At 33.3% G+C, this 26,164-nt stretch overlaps 1 protein-coding gene across 3 annotated transcripts; it reads left to right on the top strand.

Moving 5' to 3' along the window:
* The first annotated feature begins 1,292 nt into the window (after nucleotides 1-1,292).
* On the top strand, nucleotides 1,293-25,800 carry micall2b (mical-like 2b). 3 transcript variants are annotated; one of them, NR_132439.1, is given in 19 exon segments: nucleotides 1,342-1,375; nucleotides 1,457-1,654; nucleotides 3,608-3,656; nucleotides 6,637-6,778; nucleotides 8,100-8,248; nucleotides 9,509-9,639; nucleotides 9,931-10,356; nucleotides 11,326-11,652; nucleotides 13,602-13,768; nucleotides 15,424-15,475; nucleotides 15,678-15,887; nucleotides 15,973-16,139; nucleotides 18,173-18,231; nucleotides 18,519-18,636; nucleotides 19,655-19,757; nucleotides 19,861-19,934; nucleotides 20,774-20,888; nucleotides 21,570-21,616; nucleotides 24,816-25,800. NR_132439.1 is itself a non-coding variant. In XM_068219512.2 (18 exons), exons 2-18 carry the CDS (start codon nucleotides 1,512-1,514, stop codon nucleotides 24,896-24,898), a joined length of 2,352 nt encoding a protein of 783 aa, XP_068075613.1. In that variant the 5' UTR covers nucleotides 1,301-1,375; nucleotides 1,457-1,511; the 3' UTR covers nucleotides 24,899-25,791.
* Nucleotides 25,801-26,164: the final 364 nt, after the last annotated feature.

Below are 26,164 nucleotides of genomic sequence, written 5' to 3'. Positions count from 1 at the left end.
AATAATTTTATCAACATTTGCTTGAGTAAGTTTATTTTTTCTGTTATGATGCATGACAGAACATTATTTCACTTTATTTGATATCACATTTTTATTTTGATATTTTATTTCCATAATATGAACATAAAAGTAATCTTTTGCATTTGATTGCAATTTTATGCATTTTAAATCACTTTTGTGAAATAATTTGACTAAATAACTTGAACCTTTAAACTTTGACCCATCCCAGCTAACAAAAATGTTTATTAGTTATTATTTTCTTGAGAACATTGAGGTTCTGAAGCACACACAGCCCTTTTTAACCTTTAAAAATAATGAAGAAGAAATGTTCCATTAAGCAAACTTTTGTGCTATTGTTTTGATAAGATTAAAAACATTGTTAAGACCAATAACTTTTGAAATGTTCATTCACTCATTCATTTTCCTTCGGCTTAGTCCCTTTGTTCATCAGGAGTCGCCACCAGGGAATGAATGGCCAACTTATCCAGCATATGTTTACACGGCGGACGCTCTTCCGGCTCCAACCCAGTACTGGGATTCACCCATACACACTCACATTCACTAGATACATACCTATAGCGCATGGCTTTGGACTGTGTGATAAACCAGAGCACCAACGCGGGGAGAACATGCAAACTCCACACAGAAATGCCAACTAGTCCAGCCAGGACTTGAACCAATGACCTTCTTTCTGTAAGGTGACAGTGCTAACCACTGAGCCATTGTGTTGCCCTACTTTGGAAATGTTACTGGACCAAAGTTTATTTATAACTTTACCAACCGGTTATTTAATTGATAACAGTTAATGTAACTGAATGAACGTACACTTTGTTAGTCTTGTAGTCTAGAGTTTTGGGAGTAATAAAATTACCTTCATATTTTTCAAGATAACCGATGACACTGTCGTTGAACAAAAACATTATATAATAAATTAGTAACTTAAATGTTTAGTAAATAAATATCATTTTACAGTTTAAAAGATTGTTTCCCCCACATAAGTATAAATCAATAAACCATGACTAACAGAATATTTAGGGAATATATTGAAGGAACAACAACATTCCATTTACTTAAAAACTGTTCAATAGTACCAGATGTTTTCAGAGCTTTTATGTTAAAGAATGATTAATGTAGATCAGAAGCTAATATTTAGACATCATCCAACTCCCTTTTTCAGAAATAGGAGAATGAGAAAAAAAGCACGTGACTGGTTTGAAAGTAGCATGATATCACCATCTGCTATCATCATATGCCTTGAGTGAGGGAAGTGTTTAAAAATCCCTCACCTTAAACTCCACCCATGAACAAGACGTCATAACGCTTCTTCTCAGGAGTTTCAGGGATTTCTTAACTGCAGCTGACGGTGAAATTAGTGGTGAGTGTTTGTGTGTGTGAGAGATTAAGCAAAAATCCTTCAGCATTCAGCGTTCCTGACCGTCTTCACCACTTCGGAAAGAGGATATTTCAGCTTCCCAGTCAGTAGTCGTCCGTGGTTGAGTCGCATTTGCACCATGGCTGCTGTGAAAGCGCTTCAACAGTGGTGCAAGATCCAGTGTGAAGGATACCGGGACGTGTCGATAACCAACATGACCACATCTTTCCGGGACGGTTTGGCTTTCTGCGCTCTAATTCACAAACACAGACCGGACTTGATGTAAGTATTAGCAGCAGCTCCCCCGTAAAACAACGCGCGGTTTGGCGTTGCATCGTATTCAGAAAACACACCGCTTCTGGACGCTTGACGTGAAATTAAATGTTTCACATTCAAACGAATAGTTTGATTATAGTTTATACCTCTCCTCAGGAGCGCTGAACTGGCTCAAAACAAACTACACTTTTGACGAGGACGTTGTATCTTGTTATGCAGTAAAAGTTTTATTGCTTTTTGTAACATGAAAACATAAAAGTTTTTGTATTTAGGTTAAAGAAAAATCTGTGTTTAAAAAAAGCGTTAGACCTTTTAAACTAACGTTTAAAACTTGAGAAGAGCACTGGTACTTGACCTTGAGAATGATGAGAAAATTAAACGTTTAATTGGCTACCTAAGTAACATTTTCATGACATTATGACTAAAACATAAACCTTTTAGAACTAATGTTGCATTTAGAATATAGAATTTGTGACCAAAAGAGGAAGAACATTAAGAATTCCAACGTTCCAACTTTAGTTTGGGTGACAACTTATTTTAAGCTTAAGTAGTGAAAATTAAAACTGAGTAGAGATTTGGTAATTATTGACCTTGAGATGATGAGATTATTGAATGTTTAATAGGCTACTCAATGTCTTGGGTAAAAAAAATCACAAATTATGACTAAAACATAAAACTTTTAGGATTAATGTTGCATTAGAATTTGAGTAAGAATATTTAGAATTCCAAGCTAGAGCAAAATGAAGATGGATCTTTTAGAATGTTGGATGACATGAAGACATATTTTAAACTTAAGTTGTAATCATTTATACAGAAGATAGCATTAATACTAGTTGGCCTAGAGATGATAAGATTATTATATTTTTAATGGCTACTTAATAACTTGGGTTAAAAATATATCAGATATATGACTAAAACTAATGTTGTAACAGAATATGCAACAAAAAAGTAAAAACTTTAGAATTCCAAACTAAAGTTACAATGGTGTAGATGGAACTTTTAGAACATTGGATGACATGAAAACTTATTTTAAACTTAAGTTATGAAAATTAAAACTGAAGAGAGCATTGGTACTTTTTGACCTTGAGATGATGAGATTATTGAAGGGTTAATAGGCTACTAAATAACTTGGATTAAAAATATCACAAAATGAAGACTAAAACTAGTGTTGCTATAGAATTTGTGACAAAAAACAACATTTTAAATTTCCAAACTAAAGTTACAATGGAGTAGTTGGAGAATTTAGGACGTTGGATTACATGAAAACTTTTAAAACTCATTTTAGATTTAAGTTGTGAAAAATTTATGAAGAGAGCACTGGAACATGTTGACCTTAAGATGATGTGATTATCGTTTAATATGCTAATGACTTGAGTTAATAAATATCACAATGTTATAATCAGAGCATAGAACTTTTAGAACTAAATGTTGCGTTAGAAGTAAGTTTATGACAAAAATAAGAACATTAGGATTCCAAAGTGAACAAAAAGTTACACTGAATGGCATAGTTAGAACAAATTAGAACTTTGGATGGCATGAGAACTTTTAAAACTTGTTATTTTAGATAACAATCTTATCTTGTTATTTTAGATAAGTGAAAGTTAAAACTGAAGAGTGCACTGGAACTTGTACAACTTGAAATGGAATGATTAAAGGTTCAGAATATCACAGCTTCGAAAATATCACCCGAATATAGTTTGACAACAACTGTACATTAGAACAAGAAGAAAATGTGACATTTCAAATCAAAAGTTACAATGAAAATGTTGGGACTTTTTTTTTAAGAACTTTGAATGAACTTTTGTAGTGTTTGTGTGTTACAGAAAAGCTTGTTTCACTTTGTAGATATGGAATGTTGCAAGTGTGTTTGTATTAGTGTCAGATTTATGTTGTTAATATTTGTCATTATGGGGAAGTCCCTGTTAGTCATGCACCTCTCATTTTTTTGCTCTCTTACAGAGACTTTGACTCTTTGAGCAAGGAAAATATTTATGAAAACAATCAACGGGTAAGATACCATTCACTTTTTCAGTTCTCTCCTCTGTTTGATCACGTTTTTATAGACACTGACGTTTTACTTGTCATTTGTCCATTTAGATGTAAAACAGTAAATTTGTAAATCATATTTTTTGTGTCTCTTGACTATATTACAGTCTCAACGAGTTAATCATATGGGCTGATAAACATTGAATATAGGCTTATTTTATTAGAATATTCGAGTCCTTTTAATTTATAAGATTTAAGCAGAAAATAGTTCATTAAGAAATGTAAAAATCTTCTTTTTTACCTCAAAAGGATTAAATGGTTCTTTTTAGAATGCAGAGCAGATCCACAACTGAACCCACTTTAGGTTTTCTGGGAAATGCATTCATTCCAAAATCACAACCCCGTCATTTTAATAGTTCGTAAGTTTCCTAGACCTCTCGCAGAGCTATTTGACCCATGTGTGGTTGACCAGGGCTAAAATGTGACTGCACAAACCACAAGAAGAGGCACTGAGCATGCATTTACTGTTTTTGTAACAACTGAATCGCATGTTGAGCTGTTTTAGGTCATTATAAATCATTATTGGCACAGTTATCTTTCCTGTTTCCACGGAAAAGGAATGCTGTCCAATAAGGGCTTTGTTGTGAAAGAGAGAATACAAAAGCACAATGCAAAAGAAATGCTAATGAATTTCTTTGTGAGGATATAATAATGGCGCTGTCTTTGCAGACGTGTGGGAGAGAGACAGAAAGTGAAAGTGTCAAGATAAGGTATATCATGGTTTATTTACAGGCTAGAGATTCAGTGTTGGATTATAAAGAACTTGGCACTGGCTAAGAGGTCAATGTTCAAAAAGCAACAGCTTGCAATAGTTATTTCCTAACTGTGAATTTTCCCTGGAAAAGTCAGTAGTGATCCTCAATGATTCCCAGTTTTTCTTTTTGGATCTCATTTACCTGTTGTGTGAGTTTTTGAACGAAACCTCACTGAGAATAACTTCCCCTTTATTCGTCTCCATCTAGATTTTATCTCAGTTCTTTCACTCCTCGGTCATGTCTGCTCTTGTTTATTTTTTGATCGAAGCTGCTTTTTTTCTTCCAAAGTAATCTAGGCCATGTTCACATTTTTGTGTGTGCAAGATGCCATAGAGGAATTGTAGCTCTACCACTCAATGCCTCTGGATGGAAAAATCACACCACAAATGACAAACTTTTGCCCAACTTTTTATCATTGCAACATTATAAACAGGGTGTGAATTACAGGTGGTTTGGAGAGGATTGATCCTCCTAGTTAAGGATTGATACCCTGAAGGATGTCAAAACACAATGTATAGGGGGGTCAACCCTTTGAAACTGAGAAAAAAGTTCACTGTGATCTGTATTTTAAATAATAATGTTAATAGACATACATTTGACCACCCCTATAATGGTTCATACCATTGTGAATGCATAATCGCACCAATCAGTCTGAGAAAAAAAGTCATTCAACTATCTGAAACCTGCAGATTTAGAGCACCGATACACACCATAAGAGTTCACAAAACATAGAGAAAACCAAGTTCTCTCATAAAATAAATGTTTGTTTCTACTTATTGTTTAAAAGTAACATCAGATTAGATGTTTGTATAGTTTGTCCTCAAATAAGCTGAAATAGCTAATCAGGGGTGCGTTTCTAAAAACCATCGTTAGCCAACTAAGGTTGCAACCTCTTTCGTTACAAACAGTTTTTTGATTTGGTATTTCCCCAGATCTGTCTCTTTAACGATTATTCACAAAATGCATCGCAAACACCTGCAAATACACATCTAGAGCTGGAGGTAAAGCAAAGTTCCTGGTGGTGTTCTATTCCCAGTTATCAGTTACATATGCTCTATTCATTTATTCATTTCCTACTTAAAATAATAATTATTATTATTAGTAGTAGTAGTAGGATTTTTTTCATTTCCCAATAAATAGCCTACTGTGAATTAGGCCTACAACCATTAACGATTTATATATGAAATTAGAATGTGTGTTAGCTAAGTGATTTTATATGGAATATTCTCAATGATATTTGTAAATGAAGCCTATATAGGTCCTATATGTTTCGTTTACATATATTTCAATAATATGAAAAGTAAGTGCATGTTTTTACCAAAACTAATATTGGATTTTTTTTTAAAATGCATGTACATCTAAAACAATATAATTTGCACAAACGGTTATGGGGGTTTTCTGTTAAGAAGTAGTTACTCCACCCCATTTAGAGCATCATTATGTACATTTTACGTTATTAAACTAAAGTTATATTAACTAAAGTGGTTCAAATGATGGATTTGCGACAGTGAAACTACGTTTTTGGGAAACAATCATCACTACATTGTTCTTTCCCAAACGATGCATCGTGCTACGATAGTTTAGCCACGAGTTATGTTGTTGTTTGGGAAATGCACCCCAGGTCAGAATACACTAAATAGCCTATCCCACAAAACACTGAAAACTTAAATACATTTTATGAATAAATTAGATGTAATTTAAATAAATGCATCCATTTGATTCAATGGAGCAAGTATTACACAAACTAACATTACCAAAAGATTTGACGCCCCTGATGTTCAATGTATAATTCACACCCTAGTTATAAACTATCCTTAAACTAATGCAGGCCTACAAAATACAAAGTGAAAAGAATTGGTTTCAGTAGCTAATGTAAATCAATATGTTATGTGTAACATTCGTGAAATGCCCTTAAGTGGAAATGGTCAAGGAAGTAGACAGTTATTTTACAGGTTAAATATTTATCAGGATTTTGTATTTCTCAAGTGCTTCCCCTTCCCTTTTTAGAGCATGTGTTTTTGCGGATCTGGAACTTCATAATGGAGGTATATTAATATGTAAAATTGTCAATAGGAAATCCTGTGATTGTTCTGCCTCACAGAAAATCGTGTACACACACACACACACACACACGTAAACCCTGTTATTGCTGAGTGCTTTTTTTTTTGCTTTCTTTTTTTAAACCAGGCTTTCGAAGTGGCAGAGAAGGAGTTGGGAATACCTGCCCTCCTGGATGCTGAAGACATGGTGGCTTTAAAAGTGCCAGATCGCCTTAGTATTCTGACTTATGTGTCCCAGTACTACAATTATTTCCACGGGCGCTCTCCCAGTAAGGCACACATTTCAATGCTGTTACTACTGCATATAGCTGTTATTTAGCCAATTAACAGGAGTCATTTTAAGACGTACACAATTCCAGATCATAAAACTAAGGCTGCTTATAGACTGAAATGTTTTAGAAGTGACAACCACTTTTAAGTGCAGCAGGAGTGAATATATTATCTTTTTAAATGTTTAAAAGGGAATGTGACTGGTTCCTGAAAGTATGATTGACCCATTGATGGGAATCATAGCAACTTTCTGGCTTCTCCCTTGTTTGGTTTCCTATATGTTTGATATTGGTAATATTGTGGTGACTAAAGATGTCAACATATGCATGTTTGTGTTGAAAAGCTGCAGTGTGGAGTGCGCTCTTGCTTGCTGTGTGTGCTCATTTTAAGCATGAGTAGGATTGCAGTTTAGAATTGGCCCATGAAGCAATTCAATTATTAAAGTGAGACTGTAAGTGCCACAATATTGAAGTCATTTTTTTTTTCAGTATAAAGCATTAGGTTTTATTTTTAGATTATGGACTTGTTTTTTTCTTTCAAGATCTGGGATCACGGGTGAGTCAATGATCAGGTTTCTTTCTCTGTGATATCTTGCACCGTGATATGTCTGTAATGTGCAATTAAAGTGATAGTTCACCCAAAAATGAAAATTCTGTAATTTACTCACCACTGACTTGTTCCAAACCAGATTGAGTTTTTATGTTCTGTTGAACACAAAAGAAGATATTTTATACAATGTTCATTAATGAATGAATGAATGAATGAATGAATGAATGAAACCTGTTATCATTGATTTACATAGTACTGTTTTTCCTACTATAGAAGACTTTGGTTGCAGGTTTCAAATTCCAACATTCTTCAAAATGTCATCTTTTGTGTTTAACCTCTTTGGGTGAGTCAAGGGCAAGTAAATAACAGAATTTGTGTTTTTTTTTTTTTTTTTTTTTGGTGAACCATCCTTTAAATACGCCATTAAAAACTAGTTAAGTTCAGTTTAATACACTCTGCTCAGTACATGTGGTTGTCTCTGCCTGCATTTTTCTTGGATGAATTCAGTTGTAGAATGTGGTTGTCATTTCTTAGAACAGGATTTAATGCTAATAGGTGAACTGGCTGCTTAATGTAGCAAATATGTGACCTAAATATAATCCTGAGATGAAGTCTGTTCACAAAATTGAACTATGATTAAACAATATAATTAAAAGTATTATAATTGATAAGCATGTTAATTCTATTCCATTTGCTGTCACTAACAGCACAATAATAAGGATAAACGTTTTTAATGTTGCTAAAAACATTTCACCTTTTTTTGTTGTGTAGTTGGAGGAATGGGAGGGATTAAAAGACCAGCTGAAGAGTCTAATGAAGCGCCATCTGGGAAGAAGAACCCACCTGTCATTGCTAAAGTTCTTCCCTCACCTAAGCCAGCCACGGAGAATAAAACACCCAAACCGGCGAATGAAAATAAGGTACAATATATAACACCTGTGATCTCGCATATTTACAGTCAGCCACTGCATGTGTTTTCTGTAATCAGACAACTAGTGGATCATAAAAAAAATAACAAGAATCCCTTCACTCTGAAATGCATTCAGACTGTAATCTGTTAACATAAGCTAGGAAGTTTTTTTGTGACTTATTCAAGGTGCAACTGAACAGTTGTAAATGCATCTGGTTGTTGAAACACATTTCTAAAGCAATTTTTTTTTTCAAAATGCTAAAAATTCATGTGTGAGAATGTTTTATTGGTTTATTATTTACTGCTGAGAGTCTAAACACTGAAGAGCAAATCCATCGATGCGCAGCTCTACAGATCCCGAACCGTGCAAGCCAGTGGCGACAGCGGTGAGGAAAAAACTTCACCAATTGGCAAAAGTGAAGAATATAAAAACAGGCTCAGTTGGGCTCGACCATCTCTGCTATGGCCAAACGTCTTGTGCAGAGCTGCAGTCTAGGTGCCGGAGGCTGGAGAAGGCTGGACATCAGCGAAGACTTGTCTGCCCCTGGAGTCTCACAGGAATCAGTCTCATGCTCTCCACTCATGCTCAGGATATGGCCTGGTCCGGGATTATGGAAACCTTGGGATCATCTCTTCAAAGGTCTTGGATTGCATCAATGGCGTTGCATAATCTCTGGGGGCCTCGGGATGAGTGTCCCCAGGTGTAAATAGAGAATAAAGACAATAATTAGCATAGCTGCTGTTCATAGTGTGTATAAACAAGATGCGTTGAGCACATTTATGCATCATACTGCTATGTGATGCATTGAGTGTATGCTTTACTAAACGGGTAGGTCTTTAATCTAGTTTTGAACTGCGAGAATGTGTCTGAGCCTCACATTATCAGGAATGCTTTTCCAGAGTTTTGGTGCCATAAATGAGAAGGCTCGACCTCCTTTAGTAGACTTTGCTATTCTAGGTACTACCAGAAGCCCTGATTTTTGAGATTTTAAAGAGCGGGTTTGATTGTAGCAAGACAGAAGGTTGGTTGTATAAACAGGAGCTAGATTATTATATATTATGTATAAATCAAACTGTTCAACTTAACAGCAAGCCCATAGGATCTTCGTGCAGTTTAATTTATTTTATTTCTTCAACTGTGTTTAATTAGTAGAAAACATAAGAGATTTAACACTGCTCTTGTTTTGCTGTATTTTGAGATGATTTATGAATATTGTTAATGTTAAATATTGTGCATAATTTTTCTTTAATTAATCTTTGTCTTTTCCAGAGAGAGGTTTTGACTGAACGTGCCAATAAATCGTCAACTCCGAGCAGCAACTGTAGTGTGTGCAACCAACATGTTCACCTCGTCCAGCGCCACCTAGTAGATGGAAAACTGTATCACAGGAACTGCTTTAAGTGAGTCATTTCTCTATTTTTGAGCCTTTGTCATTTGTTCACATTTATGTGAACCCATCAGTATCACATGATCAGTGAATCATGCATGTGATGTCTCAATTGTCATCATAATAATCTAATGTGAGCAATGTAGAAAACATTTATGCAATATCTGCCTGTCAGTTTAAAAAATTAGATTTAAAAATGTGAACAACTGAGACTTTTTTTTTTTTTTTTTGTAATCTGTAGTAAAAAGAGCATGATAAATTTATTTGTAACTTATTTAGCTAATTCTACCTGTCTGTTTAACAGATGCAAAGAGTGTTCCACTATTCTCCTCTCTGGCACCTACAAGGCTGGAAAAGAACCAGGCACTTTCATCTGCAAGACACACACGAGCATAGAGAAGCCTCTAACTACACGCTTCACGGCACCATCCAAAACACAATCCACCTTTATAAACAAGCCTGACCAGAGTGCGTTAGGTGGAAGTACTGGTAAAGCTAGTTTAAATACGAACACATCTAAATTGGGTTGGCTGGCCAACAAAAGTGACCGCATTCCCATGCGTGGGTTCACCGACACACCTACTCCAGCAGTTCAGCTCACGCCAACGGCAAAAGCAACACCCACACCAGACACTACAACAGCGAAATCCCCCTCAGGCCCCAGATCTGCCACTGAATCTCTTAAACCTGTGAGCAACACTGTTCAGAAGAACCAAGAGGCCAGAATGAGGTGAATATTTCTTAGTTCAGTTTCCATTATGTTGTGTCAGTGTTGTTATTGTTGACTAAAGTGATTAAATTTAATAATTGGAGTTAAGTCTTAAGTTTAAATTTTTTTTTTAAATTGTTTCATTTGAAACTAGCTGAAATAAGAACTTGTTGAAACAATAAGTAAAAAAACATTTATTGGAAAACTGCTGAAATGTTTAAATCAGTATAAGAATAAAAAAAGAATGCAATATATTTATACGATATAATTCAATAATTCAATCCTAAATATTAATACTATATAATAGTGGTAAAAATAGTAAAATAAGACTGCATATAACACAGGTGAACATATGATCTGTTGAACAATTTGTAGGCATGCATAATATAACAAATATTTTAATTTACTGGTATATCCCAATAAATGTATAATAGGCAATTACAAACTTATTTGATTTATGAATAAAAAGTATGCATTTCATGCTCTATTTTAGAATTTTATTATACCTAAATCTACTTGAGCATTGTTTTAGAGTAAATTAAAAGATGTAATAAAAATGACAACTTGGGTTAAATTTACTATAACTTACTAAATTTAATAAAAATTAATTAATCAAATGAATATTGCTAATGCTATAGATTAAACAAATTTGCGCTATATATATATATATATATATATATATATATATATATATATATATATATATATATATATATATATATATATATATATATATATATATATATGTATATGTATATATGTATATGTATATATGTATATGTATATATGTATATGTATGTATGTATGTATGTATGACTAAATTGCATAAACTGTAACTGCATTGTTTTATATTGAAATATGTCAGATTGGAGTATATCTCTCTCTAAGATGTTTTAAAGCATGCACAGTATATTGTGAATTCAAATAATAATAACAATGCATCATGTATAATAAACAAACCATGCAATGCAATGTTTTTTTTTTTACTAGATTCTTTGAGTCCAGCAGCAGCAGCCCCAGCAGTGTTGTGCCTGCCAGTAAGAGCACCTCATCATACACCTCAACTACATCAGTGAGTACTGCAGGTGTTAAAACTACAGCACCAGAAACTACAACACCCAGAGTCCCTGCCGGAGCAGGTAAAGGCAGAGTTCTGCTCCGAGTGGGAGACTGGGCAAAATCACAGGACACAGAAAAAGAGAAGGAGAATGAAAAGGAAAAGGAAAAAGCCAAGGCTGTGATTGGGAAGATGGTGAAAGTGGACAAAGATAGCAACAGCTCATCTGCTAGTCCAGCTGGGCTGAAAGCAAACAGCAGGTGAGCTGCTTCGATATATATATATTTTTATTTATTTATTATTTTTTTTTTGTTTGTTTTGTTACTGAAGGATATATACATACACATACACACACACACACACACACACACACACACACATACATGAGTAGCCGTGTGCTATAGCTGTATATCAATGCACGCCTCCCAACAGTGCTGCTATACAGCCAAAGCACACTGCTACTGTAGTGATATTGTTCATATATATATATACATATATATATTTTATAATTTGGGTAAAATAAACATGTGCTTTGATAAATTTTTGATCTATATAGTTTGCCTAGAAATTTGAGTTTGATTCGCATGTATTGTAGTAACGCATAAGATTTATTATAGTTCCGTTTTCAAGCTGCTCTCACTGTAAAATATATATTATTAGAATGTGAAAGTTTCAGTACAATTAGATTAAGTTGTTTCTCAAATATTGAATTGAAAATCATATTTAAACTTGTATAAATATTACATTTAAATAAATTTTGTTTGTGTATCTTTTTTTACTGAAGTATGAAGTTATCATAAAATGTTTTTATGTATATTTATCTTACCATGAAATAGCCGAAAGTTGCAGATGTGGCAATAAATTAAATTAATTAATTAATTAATTATTTATTATTTATTAATAATAATAATAATAATAATTTGTTACATTTATATAGCGCTTTTCTGGGCACTCAAAGCACTTTACACAATGGGGGGGGATCTCCTCATCCACCACCAGTGTGCAGCATCCACCTGGATGAAGCGACGGCAGCCATTTTGCGCCAGACCGCACACCACACACCAGCTGATTGGTGGAGAGGAGACAGAGTGATGATATGCCAATCATGATATGGGGAGGGTTAGGAGGCCATGATGGACAGAGGCCAGTGGGCAGATTTGGCCAGGATGCCGGGGTTAAACCCCTACTCTTTTTCGAAGGACATCCTGGGATTTTTAACGACCACAGAGAGTCGGGACCTCGGTTTAACGTCTCATCCGAAAGACGGCGCTCACTGAGCAGTATAGAGTCCCCGTCACTATACTGGGGCATTAGGACCCACACAGACCGCAGGTTGGGCGCCCCCTGCTGGCCTCACTAACACCACTTCCGGCAGCAACCTAGCTTTCCCAAGTGGTCTCCCATCCAGGTACTGACCGGGCGCAGCCCTGCTTAGCTTCAGTGGGCGACCATGTGAGAGTTGCAGAGAGCTAGCTGCCGGTATTAAATACATTTTAATTTATTTATTTAAATTAATTACAAAAAATAACAAAAAAATGTTGTAGAAAAATCTTTCACATACATTAGGGGCGGTATTACAGAAAATTTTGCCGATTATTAAAAGCTTGACTTTTCTAAACCGTGGTATACCTTGAAAACGGTTATCATCCTATGCCTATATACGAACATTGATATTGAACAATGTGTGTATCAGCAGTAGTCATATTGTTTTATTTTATTGTATACAATTATTTATACAACGATGGCCATGTTATTTTACAGTTGATTTGTTCAATTTCTATATTTGAATACTATCCGGTAGTCTACCCAGAAGTTCTTGACCCTCTTTAAAAGCAAAACATAGCTTCAGTTTAAATAAACATTAATCACTCATAATTTTGAGGAAAACCAACAGAAATTGGATTAAAGTAATGCTTTCTAGTCTGCATGTATTGAGCGTGTTTGTGCTACTTTATAAAGACTGTCTGCTTTCAAATTGTTGAATTCAGTAGCGTACACATTAAACTGAAGTATACTTTTGGTTTTTGAGCACATTATGTAATTATCATTTATGTCTTCACTTGTTTTCTTAGGGTGGAGGTGTACAAGGGTCACAATGAAACAGAATTATAGCCTTTATGTACCTGTCGAGTTTTGTTTGAATACTTGGTGTTTGCTGACATGTCGGCTCACAAGACACATTCATCATGAACACAATCTCCTTTCACAGTAATGTTCCCCCTCTGGAATCTAATGCTAAAGCCCCCTTTGGTCGGGTGCGTCTCAAAGCGCTTGAAGCCAGTGGTGAAACTACTGCTCCTGCCACTACAGTCCCATCCTGGATGAAAGAGAAGAGCTTATCCAGGAATGTGAACACACCGTCATCTAACAGCAAGGGTGAGGAACACTGACTTACCTGTGCTTTTACTGTACATGCACTGATGTCTAATATACAGTGGTTGTTTTCATTGGCAGAGATGGTTTGTTTTGATTGATTGGATATACTAATGTTGCGCATTTAATGTTTTGATATGTTTATATAACTTATTTTAATTAGACTTTTTATTTATTTTAATTTAATTAAAGACTGCTTTTATTATTATTATTATTATTATTAATAATAATAATAAAGATGATTATGATTGTTGTTCTTAAAAGCTCAGTGTCAACCAATTTTTTGGACTCGAATGCAGTTCAAAGACCAACAAAAAATAATTTATATTCATTATTATTATTATCATTATTATTAATATTATTATTATTATTACTACGACTACTATTACTACGACTATTACTACTGCTATTCTATTATTACTATTACTACAACTACTGTTATGACTACTAATACTATTGCTTATATGACTATTACTACTGCTGTTACTACTATTACTATGATGTTATTAAGACTTTTACTACGACTATTGCTATTACTACTATTACCACTATTACTACAACTACTATTACTACTACTACGACTATTACTACTGCTATTACTTCTATTACTACTATTACTATTACCACTATTACTATGACTACTGTTATTACGACTACTATTACTACTACAATGACTATTACTACTGCTATAATTACTACTACGACTAATTCTACTGCTATTACTATTACAATGACTAATGTTATTACGACTTTAACTTCAAATACTACTATTACTTCTATTACTATGACTACAATTACTACTTCTACGACTGTTACCACTGCTATTACTATTTTTTACTGCTGCTATTACTACAACTACTATTACAACTACTATGACTACGATTATTACCATGACTACTATTACTAAGACTATTACTACTGCTTTTACTTCTATTACTAATATTACTATTACAACTATTACGAAAACTAATATTACTACTACTACTACGACTTACCACTGCTATTACTACTTTTACTACTGCTATTACTACGACTAATGTTTTTACGACTACTATGACTTTAACTTCTTCTATACGACTATTGCTACTGCTATTACTTCTATTACTATTACTACTATTACCACTATTAATATGACTACTGTTTTTACGACTACTACTGCTATTACTACTACTGTTACTACTACAACTATGACTACTGCTATTACTTCCATTACTACTACTGCTATTACTACAACTACTATTACTACGACTTACTACTGGTATTACTTCTATTACTACAATTACTACTGCTAATCATAATATATTTTATACTATTATTTTAAAACATTTTCAATTATACTGTTATCAGTAGTAGTAGTAGTAGTAGTATTCAATTTATATAAAAATTATTATATTTTTTTATTGTTTTGTAATAGAATATTTTATCATTTAAATGTCTTAAATCTCAGTTTAACTTATTAAATGGATTATTTTTAAGAAAAAGTATTAATTTCTGAAAAAAGGTCTAAAATCTGATTTAATTGTTAAGATTGTTTTTATAAGACAAACAATTATGTTATTTATAAAGTTGGTTTACTTACTGTAGCTTTTTTTCTTATGAAGATGTGTCTGATAAGGGTTTCTAAAAATGATGATATAAATCATTTGATCTAATTTCAGAAAACGATACGGTTCCATCTGACTGGAGATCAATGCTCAAGCCTGTTTCAAAGTAAGTTGTGCATGTTTTGCTGCATCTCCAGCTTCTGGTATTTACTAATACTGTCTTGTTTTTACTATTTTTATTTTTTGAAATTATACAAGAACCATATTCTGTCATGTCCTCTCAGCAAAATTATTTTAATAACATCTTCAGACATATTTCCCTAACCAAATCATCCTGCTCTTCATTGATTAACCGCTTGATTCTCCAGACGCTCTGTTCCTCCCACTTCTTCAAGCTCTGCTGGGATTGGCTGTCATGATTTGCGTGTCAAGCCGCTGCGTCCTATAAGAGCAGCGGTGGGTCGAATCTGAAATAAATCATGCTCTATTCACTCATGTGCTGCTTCCATCAAGATCTTTCTACTGTAAATTCCTGTTTAACTTTCTTGCCCACCTTCACAAACTTTAACCCATCAGAGGTGAGAGAAGCGATGCTAAACCTTTAACGTGGTTCATGAAACTGCAGTAAAGGGTAATTTTTGTTTATTTGTTTTTCTTTATTAGACCTGTCAGTAATCTAGAAAGCAAGGGCTTACCCGCCAGGAGGACAGAAGCAGTTTCTTCTCCAAAGACATCTGTTCCTGCTTCATCTACAACAACCATCTCTATTAGCATCAGCTCCTCCAAAACACCCTTAACTACCCCACTGAAAAATGGGTCAAAACCTAATGGTAAGGTCGTAGGAGAATGAGAGGCTGTGAAGTTGTTTAAGAATTTCATTTGTGTATATTCATTTATAGATTTCATTATATTTATATATTAATTTATTTTTCATTAATATAGGGACAAATACTTTATTTTTCTAATAATCATATTCATATACAAGGCTTTACATTAACACTCGCCAAATGCGAGTAGATTTCAGCTCTGGCAGGTTAGCCAGACATCTCCACTAGCTACTTTGGCTGGTTGAAAATCATTTTTAAATTGTAGTTTTCTTAAAAGCAGGGTTCGACAATAAGCATGACGCTTTGTTCGTGCAAATGTGATATTAGAATTGTGAAGTAGGATGACTGACAAAAATAACTGTTCGCGCAAGCACAAGAATGGTGAATACAGAATGAGAGCATGATCACTCGAGCTAACAGCTGATGCGATGCGCGCAACTGTTAAAAAGCGTGCGCGTGCTCCCGTTTACTTGCGCAAAGCAACTTTTGCGTACAGTTATTGTTTTTTAATATGGTTTAATTATCATTTTTTACAATAACATTGCTTTAATGGGAGATTATTCCGTTTATGTGTAGTTAACTGGTGATCTGGGACTTTTAGCCAGGACAGATTACTGTGCATATTTTAGATACTTGCGAATAATTATTTCTTTAAATGTAATGTTTTTTTTTAAAGAAAAGTTTTGTTGAATTAAAAAGTGCACCTATACAGCCATATCTTCCTTGTTTTTACACATTAACAAATTGTGGCTAAGAAATACTTATTTGGTGTGGTCAGAGATAAATTTGGTAAATTCTTAATTTTGAGCCCTGAAAAGTCGTGAAATAAAAGGTGATTGCATTATAACAAGCCATTTGCTCATGCACACTGAGCAAGCTAATACACAATACACACAAGAAGTTAAATTAATGACAAGGCATGTGGACACAACACAATATCTAAATCAAGCAATTTAGCATGTCAAAGTCCAATTTAAGCAAAATATATTTTCCCAACAAGAAAAGTGTGGCTAGTGAAAATGGCGAGTGGCTAATAATTTTGGAAAACTACTAGCCACAGTGGCTGGTGATCAAAAAAGTATTGTCAAGCCCTATATATATATATATATATATATATATATATATATATATATATATATATATATATATATATATATATATATATATATATATATATATATATATATATATATATATATAATATTTTTATTTATTTACCAGTCAACATGCGGAGGTAAAAAAATATCTGTTAGAAATGCTATTTATTATGTATCATTAGTATGATTTATAATACAGTTTCCTCACGGGGACCAAAATAAAGATCAATTGAATAAAGATCAACATCAAAACTAATTTCCAAGGAAAAAAATCTATAGTTGCATAGAAACATATTAAATGCAGTTCAAATGTATTTGTATAGCACTTTTCACAATAATTACCAGTGCACACAATTCACAAATATATATAAATGCCATGTTTTATAAGAATAAATATAAGAAATAAACCATTAAAAACCTAGATGAAATGATGTTCGTTGTTGTTCTATTGAATATGAATATAATATATAAATATAAAAATAAAGAAAAACATTTGTTAACAAAAAGATTAACGATAATTAAGCAATTAATTTTAAGCATTAAAAAAAGTGCAATGAACGTTTCTAAAATCAGAACATAATAATAATCTGAGAATTAAGCTTTAAACTAAATGAAAAATACTACATAAGATAAAAAAGCACCCAAATAATTACAACTCTAACTAGATAGATAGGCCTTTCAATATGACTTTAAGCTGTACAGAAGTGTCTTGAAAAATATCTAGTCAAATATTATTTACTGTCATCATGGCAAAGATAAAATAAATCAGTTATTAGAAAAGAGTTATTAAAACTATTATGTTTAGTAATCTGTTGATAATTTCTGTTAAACAGTAATTGGAGAAAAAAAAAACAGGGGCTAATAATTCTGACTTCAGCTGTATATATTTTATATAGTTTCTCTGTCTTCTATTTATCCATGTGTTTTTCTTTCTTCCAGACTCCAGCAGCGTATTTCCAGTTAGTCCCTCTGGGACAGAGACGCACAAATCACACAAGGTGTGTGTCAAAACAATCATTACATGTGTGATCTGCACTTGTGCATTTCTGTCTGCACCAAAGTGTGTGAGCGCTGAGGGATTACTTCGTCAAGGGGCCTATTTAGACTGTTTTAAAAAGGACCTTTGGGGCACAGTTATCTTTGAATAGACTATTAGAATCAAAATAGTAAAGACTGAGCAGGCTTTTCAATCCCTCTTACTAAAACAGCATTGAAAGAAAAAAATAAACCATTGAAGATCCATCTCATTTGAAGCAAACGTTCATTTATTGTGTGTTTGTTTTAGCCGGGTTACATTCCTAAAGAAGACATTCAGAAAGAGCTGAAGGAGATTGAGATGAATATGAACGAGTTGGAGAAAAAAGGAGTAGAGCTGGAAAAACAACTCCGACAATGTGATGAGGGTCTGTATGCACACTTGTTTTTGTGAATTGTATTGACATTCTATACGTTTCCTTTTTTCCATACTGTACACACTTTATTTTCTATCACTCTAATCTAAATCTATTCTAAACCCAACTCTTAACAGGAAACTGCATTTTTACTTAAAAAAAAATAAATAAAAATAAAAGCTTAGTCAAAGTGTATGATTTTTGAAAATGGGACCTTGCCAGTGTCCTCATAAGTCACCTTCACCTTGTAATTCCTGTCTCATACGCATGGCATTTATGTCCTAATGTCAACACGCACACATACAAATATAAATGCCTTTGGCTCCTTTGTTTTATGCGAATTTCAATAGATAGGACTTTTATACTTTAAGTCTGTATTATATGCTTTAGGCCTATGCCTAAAAAGCATCCAAAAGGCTAATCAGTGTAACAGATATATTTATCTTTAATAATTATAATTATTCTGACCTGTACTTGGTAAAATGCTTTCAGGAATAAGTGATGAGATGTTTAATTGCCTTAAATAGTCTTGCCCTGTGGTTTGAAGGATAGTGGCAAAGTAATAAAGATTTAAAATGACTATTATTATTTTAAAGGCTGCACTTTTTTTTTCACAGATTATTTTAATGTCACTGTTGTTCTAAATATGCATGACACACTATTTATTTTTCTTTTGGTCTAGAAACTTAGAAACTAGGAATGGCATTTATGAATGTTGTCTTGTTTTAATGCTTAATAATTCCTCCTTTGACCTAACTTTTTTTTAAATAAAAAGGTTTTTTAAATTGTAATTGCTATTTCAGTTTTACTACAGCACTATTTCATTAAATTACCCACACGTCCTTCAAACATGCTTATTAAAACTGTCCTCCAGAGACCTGATGTGGTCCTTTGGATCTCCAGCAGATGGGGACAAATATTAGAAATGTAGATTCTCAACTCCTTTTTATTTGAAGTGGGAAAAAAGTGAAAAGATAATGAAAGTATAAGCCAATATTGCATTTCATTGTTTTATTATTGGTATTTTCAGATGGAGAAGAGGACGCATTAATGAATGACTTAATGGTGGACTGGTTTACCCTCATCAGAAACAAGCAGGTCTACATGAGACGGGAGTCTGAGCTTGTTTATATGTAAGAGTGCATAATCTCTCTGCATTGCTGCGTTAATGTTGACTCCTCAGTATTCAAGACTTCTTCTTTGTGTTGTTTTTTTTCTGTGATTGGGCTATGATAGTGCCAGGACGCAGGATCTTGAGGAAGAGCAGCCCAGTGTTGATGCCGAACTCCGGAGACTTATGGAGAAACCAGGTTAGCATCACACTGAACAAGTCTATCTTTTTTTTGTTTGCATTAAGCAACAAAAAAATAAATGCGGTTTGCATTTTTTTTTCTGTTTCTGAGCTTCTTCTAAAAAAAAATTATAAATAGGCAAACGATTGGCAGTTTTCTTTCTGGGTGGAGCTATATATATATATATATATATATATATATATATATATATATATATATATATATATATATATATATATATATATATATATATATATATATTAAAAGATCAAATGATTTCTAGAACTCTTGAGCAGCCTAGGGCGAAAAATCACATCCTGACCCGAAACATTTACAGACCATTTACATAAAGAAATATTAGATTTATTTGATAAACTATAAATACATTTTTACAGTCACTTCTTAACTTTGGATTTCTGAAGTATTTGTGTAGATATTTTGTACTTTTTTAACACGGAACTACACCATAATTTGGTGTATTCAAAATTAAAAATATATATATTTAAAAATCACTAAAAAGGTGAACCTCAGTTGAATATAAAAGCTTTCTGGATATTGGTTTATATTTAGAAATAAAGCTGCCATCTGATATTAGAGAAAAAAAAATTATTGTTAAAAAAAAAAGAGGTTGCAATTTCCGCATATATCCAGCAGGGGTCAAGTTCTATTACTTGATGCTTTAGAAAACTTTTCCTAACAAACTGATGATATATCATCAATGTGGGCCGATTTAGGGTTAAACCAAGTGCCAGTAGCATCTGTATTTGGGCTTACTAATGCTAAGGATCTTTTGTAATAAACTAAAGCAGACCTATTAAATATGTCTGTTCAAGCATTTACTGATGTTTAATCTGTAGATCATCTAAAGACTTTATGGGATCGTAAACGAGAGGAAGAGCTGATGGCTAAACTGGTGGAGATTGTTAATGACCGTAATGCTATAGTGGAGGGTCTGGATGAAGACAGACTGAGGTGAGCATCATGGTTCTGTTTGATATTGCAATATTAAAGAGTTTTGTTTTTCTTCCTGTTTAAAGGTACTGTGTGATTTAAGATAAGATTGTGGTTTGATATAGTTGAATCTGATTGGAATTATATTGGATAAGAGTATATATCTTGGCTGGGGTTAGTGGAAGATATATAATATTGTTATTTTATTTAATTTTTTATTTATTTAAGCATTTTTTTAATTACATTTTATTTATTTTTACTTTTTATTTAGTTTTATTTACTTTATTTTTTATTATTTAAAAAAGTTTTATGTATATTACAATATTCATTTAACTTGAGTTTTTTTTTTATAATAATTTTTGGTATTTATTTATTTTTTTTGTTTGTTTGTTTAACCAGACTGTGCTTTTAAATATATGCAACAATGTTGTATCAGCAGAAGGGTTATGACTATTATTATATGTGTAACATTTTTACAATATATAAGTAAAATCTAATTCATTGATTGGTTTAATTTATTCGTAATTTATGCAGTGATCTTCACAATATAACTAGATGCTTTCAACCATAAAGTCTAGATTTTTATTTATTTGTATTCATTTACGCTTTCGTCAGTATACTATTATTTTATGGTCAACCAGACCACTGTTGTATACCTAAAATGACATTACAACACATGACATTTGTGACTTGCATCCATAGGGAGGAAGAGGAGGATGAGCAGCTGAATAAGATGATGCAGAGTTTTGGTAAGTATGTTTGTTACATTTAGAACCTGAGAATAAAAAATCCTTTTATTTTTCACCTTTATAAGCCTTTTAAATAATTGAAAATAATAATAATAATTTGCAATACATATTATTATAAGAATTTAACAATTATTGTCCCCACCATTCCTTCTGAAAGAGATCTCAAAAATATGACCGTTTCTTATTCTATAACAGATTACGCTTCCCTTGTTAGGACCTGATTACTGAGCACCAGCTGGCTCAGATTTTAAAGAGGCTGAAATTTGCAGCCAACTCCATTTATTATTGTCCATTCTGTTGGATGATTCGAAATGAACATCCTTTCCTGTTTGCAAATAATAAGCTGGCAACACCGAGACAGTTGTTTATTGTCACCATTTGTTCAGCGATGGCACGGAGGATCATTATTGGTCTGCTTTAGTGTCTGTTTGTACTCAACATAATAACATAAATAGATAGATTGAGTGTATAATTGTAAATCTGACCACACACACTATCTGATATGCTGAAGTTTTCCAATAAACTCATGGAGTAAATTGCACGGTATAAATGTTTGCATCATCAGTTTAATCACAGATCCTCCTAAAACTAGTTATTTCAGGAATAACTGACACAGGTGCAACTCGGAGTGCTGTGAATCTTGGGAATAATTGAGCTTTTTGCATGTTTGTATAATCCAAGCAGGAAAAGTAATGCAATGCCATTTTGTTTTAATGATCACTAATGGAAACCTCAGAATTGTAGCCTTAGCTAAAATGAGTTCTAATAAAATGTATAATTTACTAACCAAATTAAACCAATGCATGAATGTGGGAGCAAAAGTCATAACCATTTGCAATTCATGACAATAAATGCTGCCGGAAAGCTCTGGAAGCTGTTGCTGATGTTTAAATGAAACTGTGGTCACCATTAGTAAATGACCTCTTGGTCGTAAAGCTGTTAAAGGGATAGTTCAGCCAAAACATGATCAGTCTGTCATCATTTACTTACACCTCAGTGGTGCCAAACTTATTTGAGTTTCTTTTATATATGCTTTTATATATTTGTACTGTGTGGAGTTTGCATGTTCTCCCCGTGTTTGCGTGGGTTTCCTCCAGGTGCTCCGGTTTCCCTCAAGTCCAAAGATGGGGTACAGGTGAATTGTGTGAGCTAAATTGTCCATAGTGTATGTGAATGAGAGTATATGGATGTTTCCCAGTGATGCAGCTGGAAGAGCATCCGCTGCGTAAAAACGTATGCTCTAAAATTGGCGGTTCATTCCGCTGTGGCGACCCCTAGATTAATAAAGGGACTAAGCTGAAAAGAGAATGAATGTATATATTTGTACTGCACAATTCCTCTTACAGTAAAACACATTCAACTGGATTGTCCTGCTTTTAATGACTACAGAAGGCTTTTTTATGAAATGACCTCTCTTAAGGGCATTTTTACCAAAGTGTCACTGGGAAATGTAGAATTTTGGTCATGTATTACTCTAAAAATCTTATTTAATTAATGTTTTCATTTGTTTTAGTTTTTTTTTTCATTGTATATTTATTAATGTTTTTGCTGTTTATTAATGTTCTTGCCATGAAAATAGCCTTAGTTGCTGACATGGCGTTAAATAAAAATAAAATATCATCATTACATGGGTAAAATATACGAAAAAGAGCAATACAATGACATTGTCTGCATTTTGTTTCTTTTTTTTATCCACAAGTTCAAACTAGAACTAAACCAGCATTAGATAACCATCCCGCATATGTGAACCCCTTGAGAGGAAAGAGAAATCTTTAAAAATCACTGTTAGAGATGAAACTATATAACAGTAAAACTATATATTAAAGTATATGATCAAAGAAGTGTAATAAAAATAACCAGATAATACATTCATTTATTAATTTTCCTTCAGCTTAGTCCCTTTATTAATCAGGCAGAATGTACCGCCAACTTGCAGAGCATATATTTTACACAGCGGATGCCCTTCCAGCTGAAAACCAGTACTAGGAAACGTCCATACAAACTCATTCACACATGCACACTACGGCAAATTTAGTTAATTCATGTCCCATAGTGCATGTCTTTGGACTGTGGGGAAACCGGAGCACCCAGAGGAAACCCACACCAACACGGGGAGAACATACAAATTCAAACTGAAACGCCAACTGACCCTGCTGAGGCTCAAACCAGCGACCTTCTTGCTGTGAGGTGACCGTGCTAAACACTGAGCCACCATGTATGTAATTGTATGTTTATTAATGTTCTTGCTATTTATTAATGTTGACATTTTAGTTGCTGACATGGCGTTAAATAAAAAAAAATCTTCATCATTATAGTAAAATATATGAGTAAAATATAAAAAGAGCAATACGATGAAGAAACTTTGTCTACGTTTTGTTTTTTATGCACAAGTTCAGACTAGAACTGAACCAACATTAGGTAACCATCCCGCATATGTGAACTCCCTGAGAGGATGAGATGAAACTGAAAAATCTTTAAAAAACACAGTTGGAGATGAACAGAATAATCAGTGAAACTTATTTAAATAACCAGATTAATTGATCAGAAGGAAGGGGGGAAATAGTAAAATAAATAAATGTGAAAAAAATAAAAATAAAATGCATAACTGAGGAAAATATTTAGGGAAAGGGTCACAACCAAGTCATACAGCACAAGACAAGAACAAATGTCTCGTGTAAGCTTAATCAGAAACTGAGGTCAAAAAATGTATTACAAGTTTATCAGTGTTTAAAAATTTACGCTGGATGAAGTACTTTACTTATTCTAGGAGGAGGAATATAACACAAGATCTGTTAACCAAATGCTAGAAAGCTAAGAGTTTGTTTTAATACAGGGTGCAAAATGAAGATATTTTGAAGAATGTTGGAGACTGGTAGCCATTTTCTTTGTGTTGTTTTTTCTTACAATAGTTTCTGGCATTCTTCAAATTATCTTCATTTAGGTTTTACATAAAATGCTAGAAGGCTGAGTTTTTTAATGTAAAACCTAAATGAAGATATTTTAAAGAATGTTCAAGACCCATAGCCATTCTCTTCCATAGTGGTTTTTTCTTATTATGGTTTCCAGCATTCTTTAAATTATCTTCATTTGTGCTCGAGAAGGAAAAAAAGATTGTAAATGTTTGGAACTACATGAGAGTAAATGCTTATTTTTGAGTGAACTGTCTCTTTAAGTTTGTATTATGTTTTACCATTTGCAGATATGAAGAAGGAAAAGGTCAAGAAGATGTCTCCAGTAACTCGATGGTTTAGCATGAGAAAACGGAGGTCTTCAGAAGATTGATCGTCTTGTAGTTTTTGTTTTTGTGTGTCTTCCAGAACAATGTTTCTGCCACAGTTTGAGGTCAGATCTCAAAATATAAACTGCAGTCACACGCTCTTCAAAACATGGTGTTTTTGTGAAATGCCATCATTACTCATTTTCACACTCTTCATTTCACATACGTTTGCACTTGTTTTGTTGTTCAGACCTCTGTCTGTTGTCTTTATGGGTGTGATTTTTGTCATTTGTTAGCAAACGCTTTTGCACTTGAATCTTCTGAATAATGTCTCTCAGTCAGTGTTCCATTAGGGAGTTGGACAGTGTCGAGAGAGAGTCTTACTGATTCACATTGGATCAATGCTGAAAATGGACAGGTTGAGGTCTGATCTCAAATATATTCTAATACAGAGAATTGACTTTTTATTATAAATGTTTTTGTAAATAGAAACAATCATATTTTAGCGCTTTTAAAAGGCATCGTTTTAATTGTGTTTTATGCTGCACTTCTCCTGTGTGAGCTGCAGGGGGCAGACTGCGACCAACTTCATTGTTTGCCATCTTAAATTCTCAACAGACTTGAGTAATGAGAATCTTTTTTTTCTCATCTAAGAAATGTAAGATTTAAGAGTGAGATGTTGCTCCGTATGCATTTAACCACAGCCCATAGCTTTTAAATCATGTAAATATTTTTTCATGTGACTTGTTTTTTCAAAATTGAGTTGTCTGCTTGTGGTGTTTACTTTTTTTGATTTAAATGTTCCTTTATTCGCTCTCTTTTTGTTATATTTGGTGTGTAACAAGCTGTTTATAATTTAAAGGTCTCTATATTTTTTATCCAGCACCCAGCACTTAATTGCAAACATTTATGCTGTGTACTGTCATTCACTTTGCTGTGAATACATATTTAAAATCAATTGAAATGACTTTTTTTTTTCTTCTTCTTCTTCTTCTTCTTTTTTTTATTCCATTCACAGTTATTTAATGTATATGATGAGTTCACCTTTTCTCCAATGCAGCTTTTTTGTTCTTTTTAGTTGCATCTTCTTTTCCATAAGCAAGGCACACATTTAGTGATTTCCATTCACTATTAGGTTCTCTCTCATATGCAAACTTCAGAAGTTTAAAAAAAATGCACCCCTTAAGGAATCTCTTAATTTACAACTTAAATTAATCTGTTAAAAATATAAGTAAATATAAGTTTTTACTTTTAAATTTAGGCGCTTGTTTCTGCCACCTTTTGTTTTTCTACACTTAATGCTAAAAAAAAGTGTGTGTGCATGCATGTAT

Source organism: Danio rerio, chromosome 1 (assembly GCF_049306965.1).
Source record: "Danio rerio strain Tuebingen ecotype United States chromosome 1, GRCz12tu, whole genome shotgun sequence".
NCBI classification, from domain to species: Eukaryota; Metazoa; Chordata; class Actinopteri; order Cypriniformes; family Danionidae; genus Danio; species Danio rerio.
The sequence above is the reverse complement of the archived record's forward strand: the minus strand, read 5'-3'. Positions and strand labels throughout refer to the sequence as shown.

Bases quoted from the DNA above. Each gene is read 5' to 3' on its own strand.
- micall2b (XM_068219512.2), top strand. From the start codon at position 1,512: ATGGCTGCTGTGAAAGCGCTTCAACAGTGGTGCAAGATCCAGTGTGAA. The intron at 18,232-18,518 runs GTGTGTGTCAAA...TGTTTGTTTTAG, and splicing joins AGACGCACAAATCACACAAG to CCGGGTTACATTCCTAAAGA. The intron at 19,935-20,773 runs GTTAGCATCACA...TTTAATCTGTAG, and splicing joins GAGACTTATGGAGAAACCAG to ATCATCTAAAGACTTTATGG.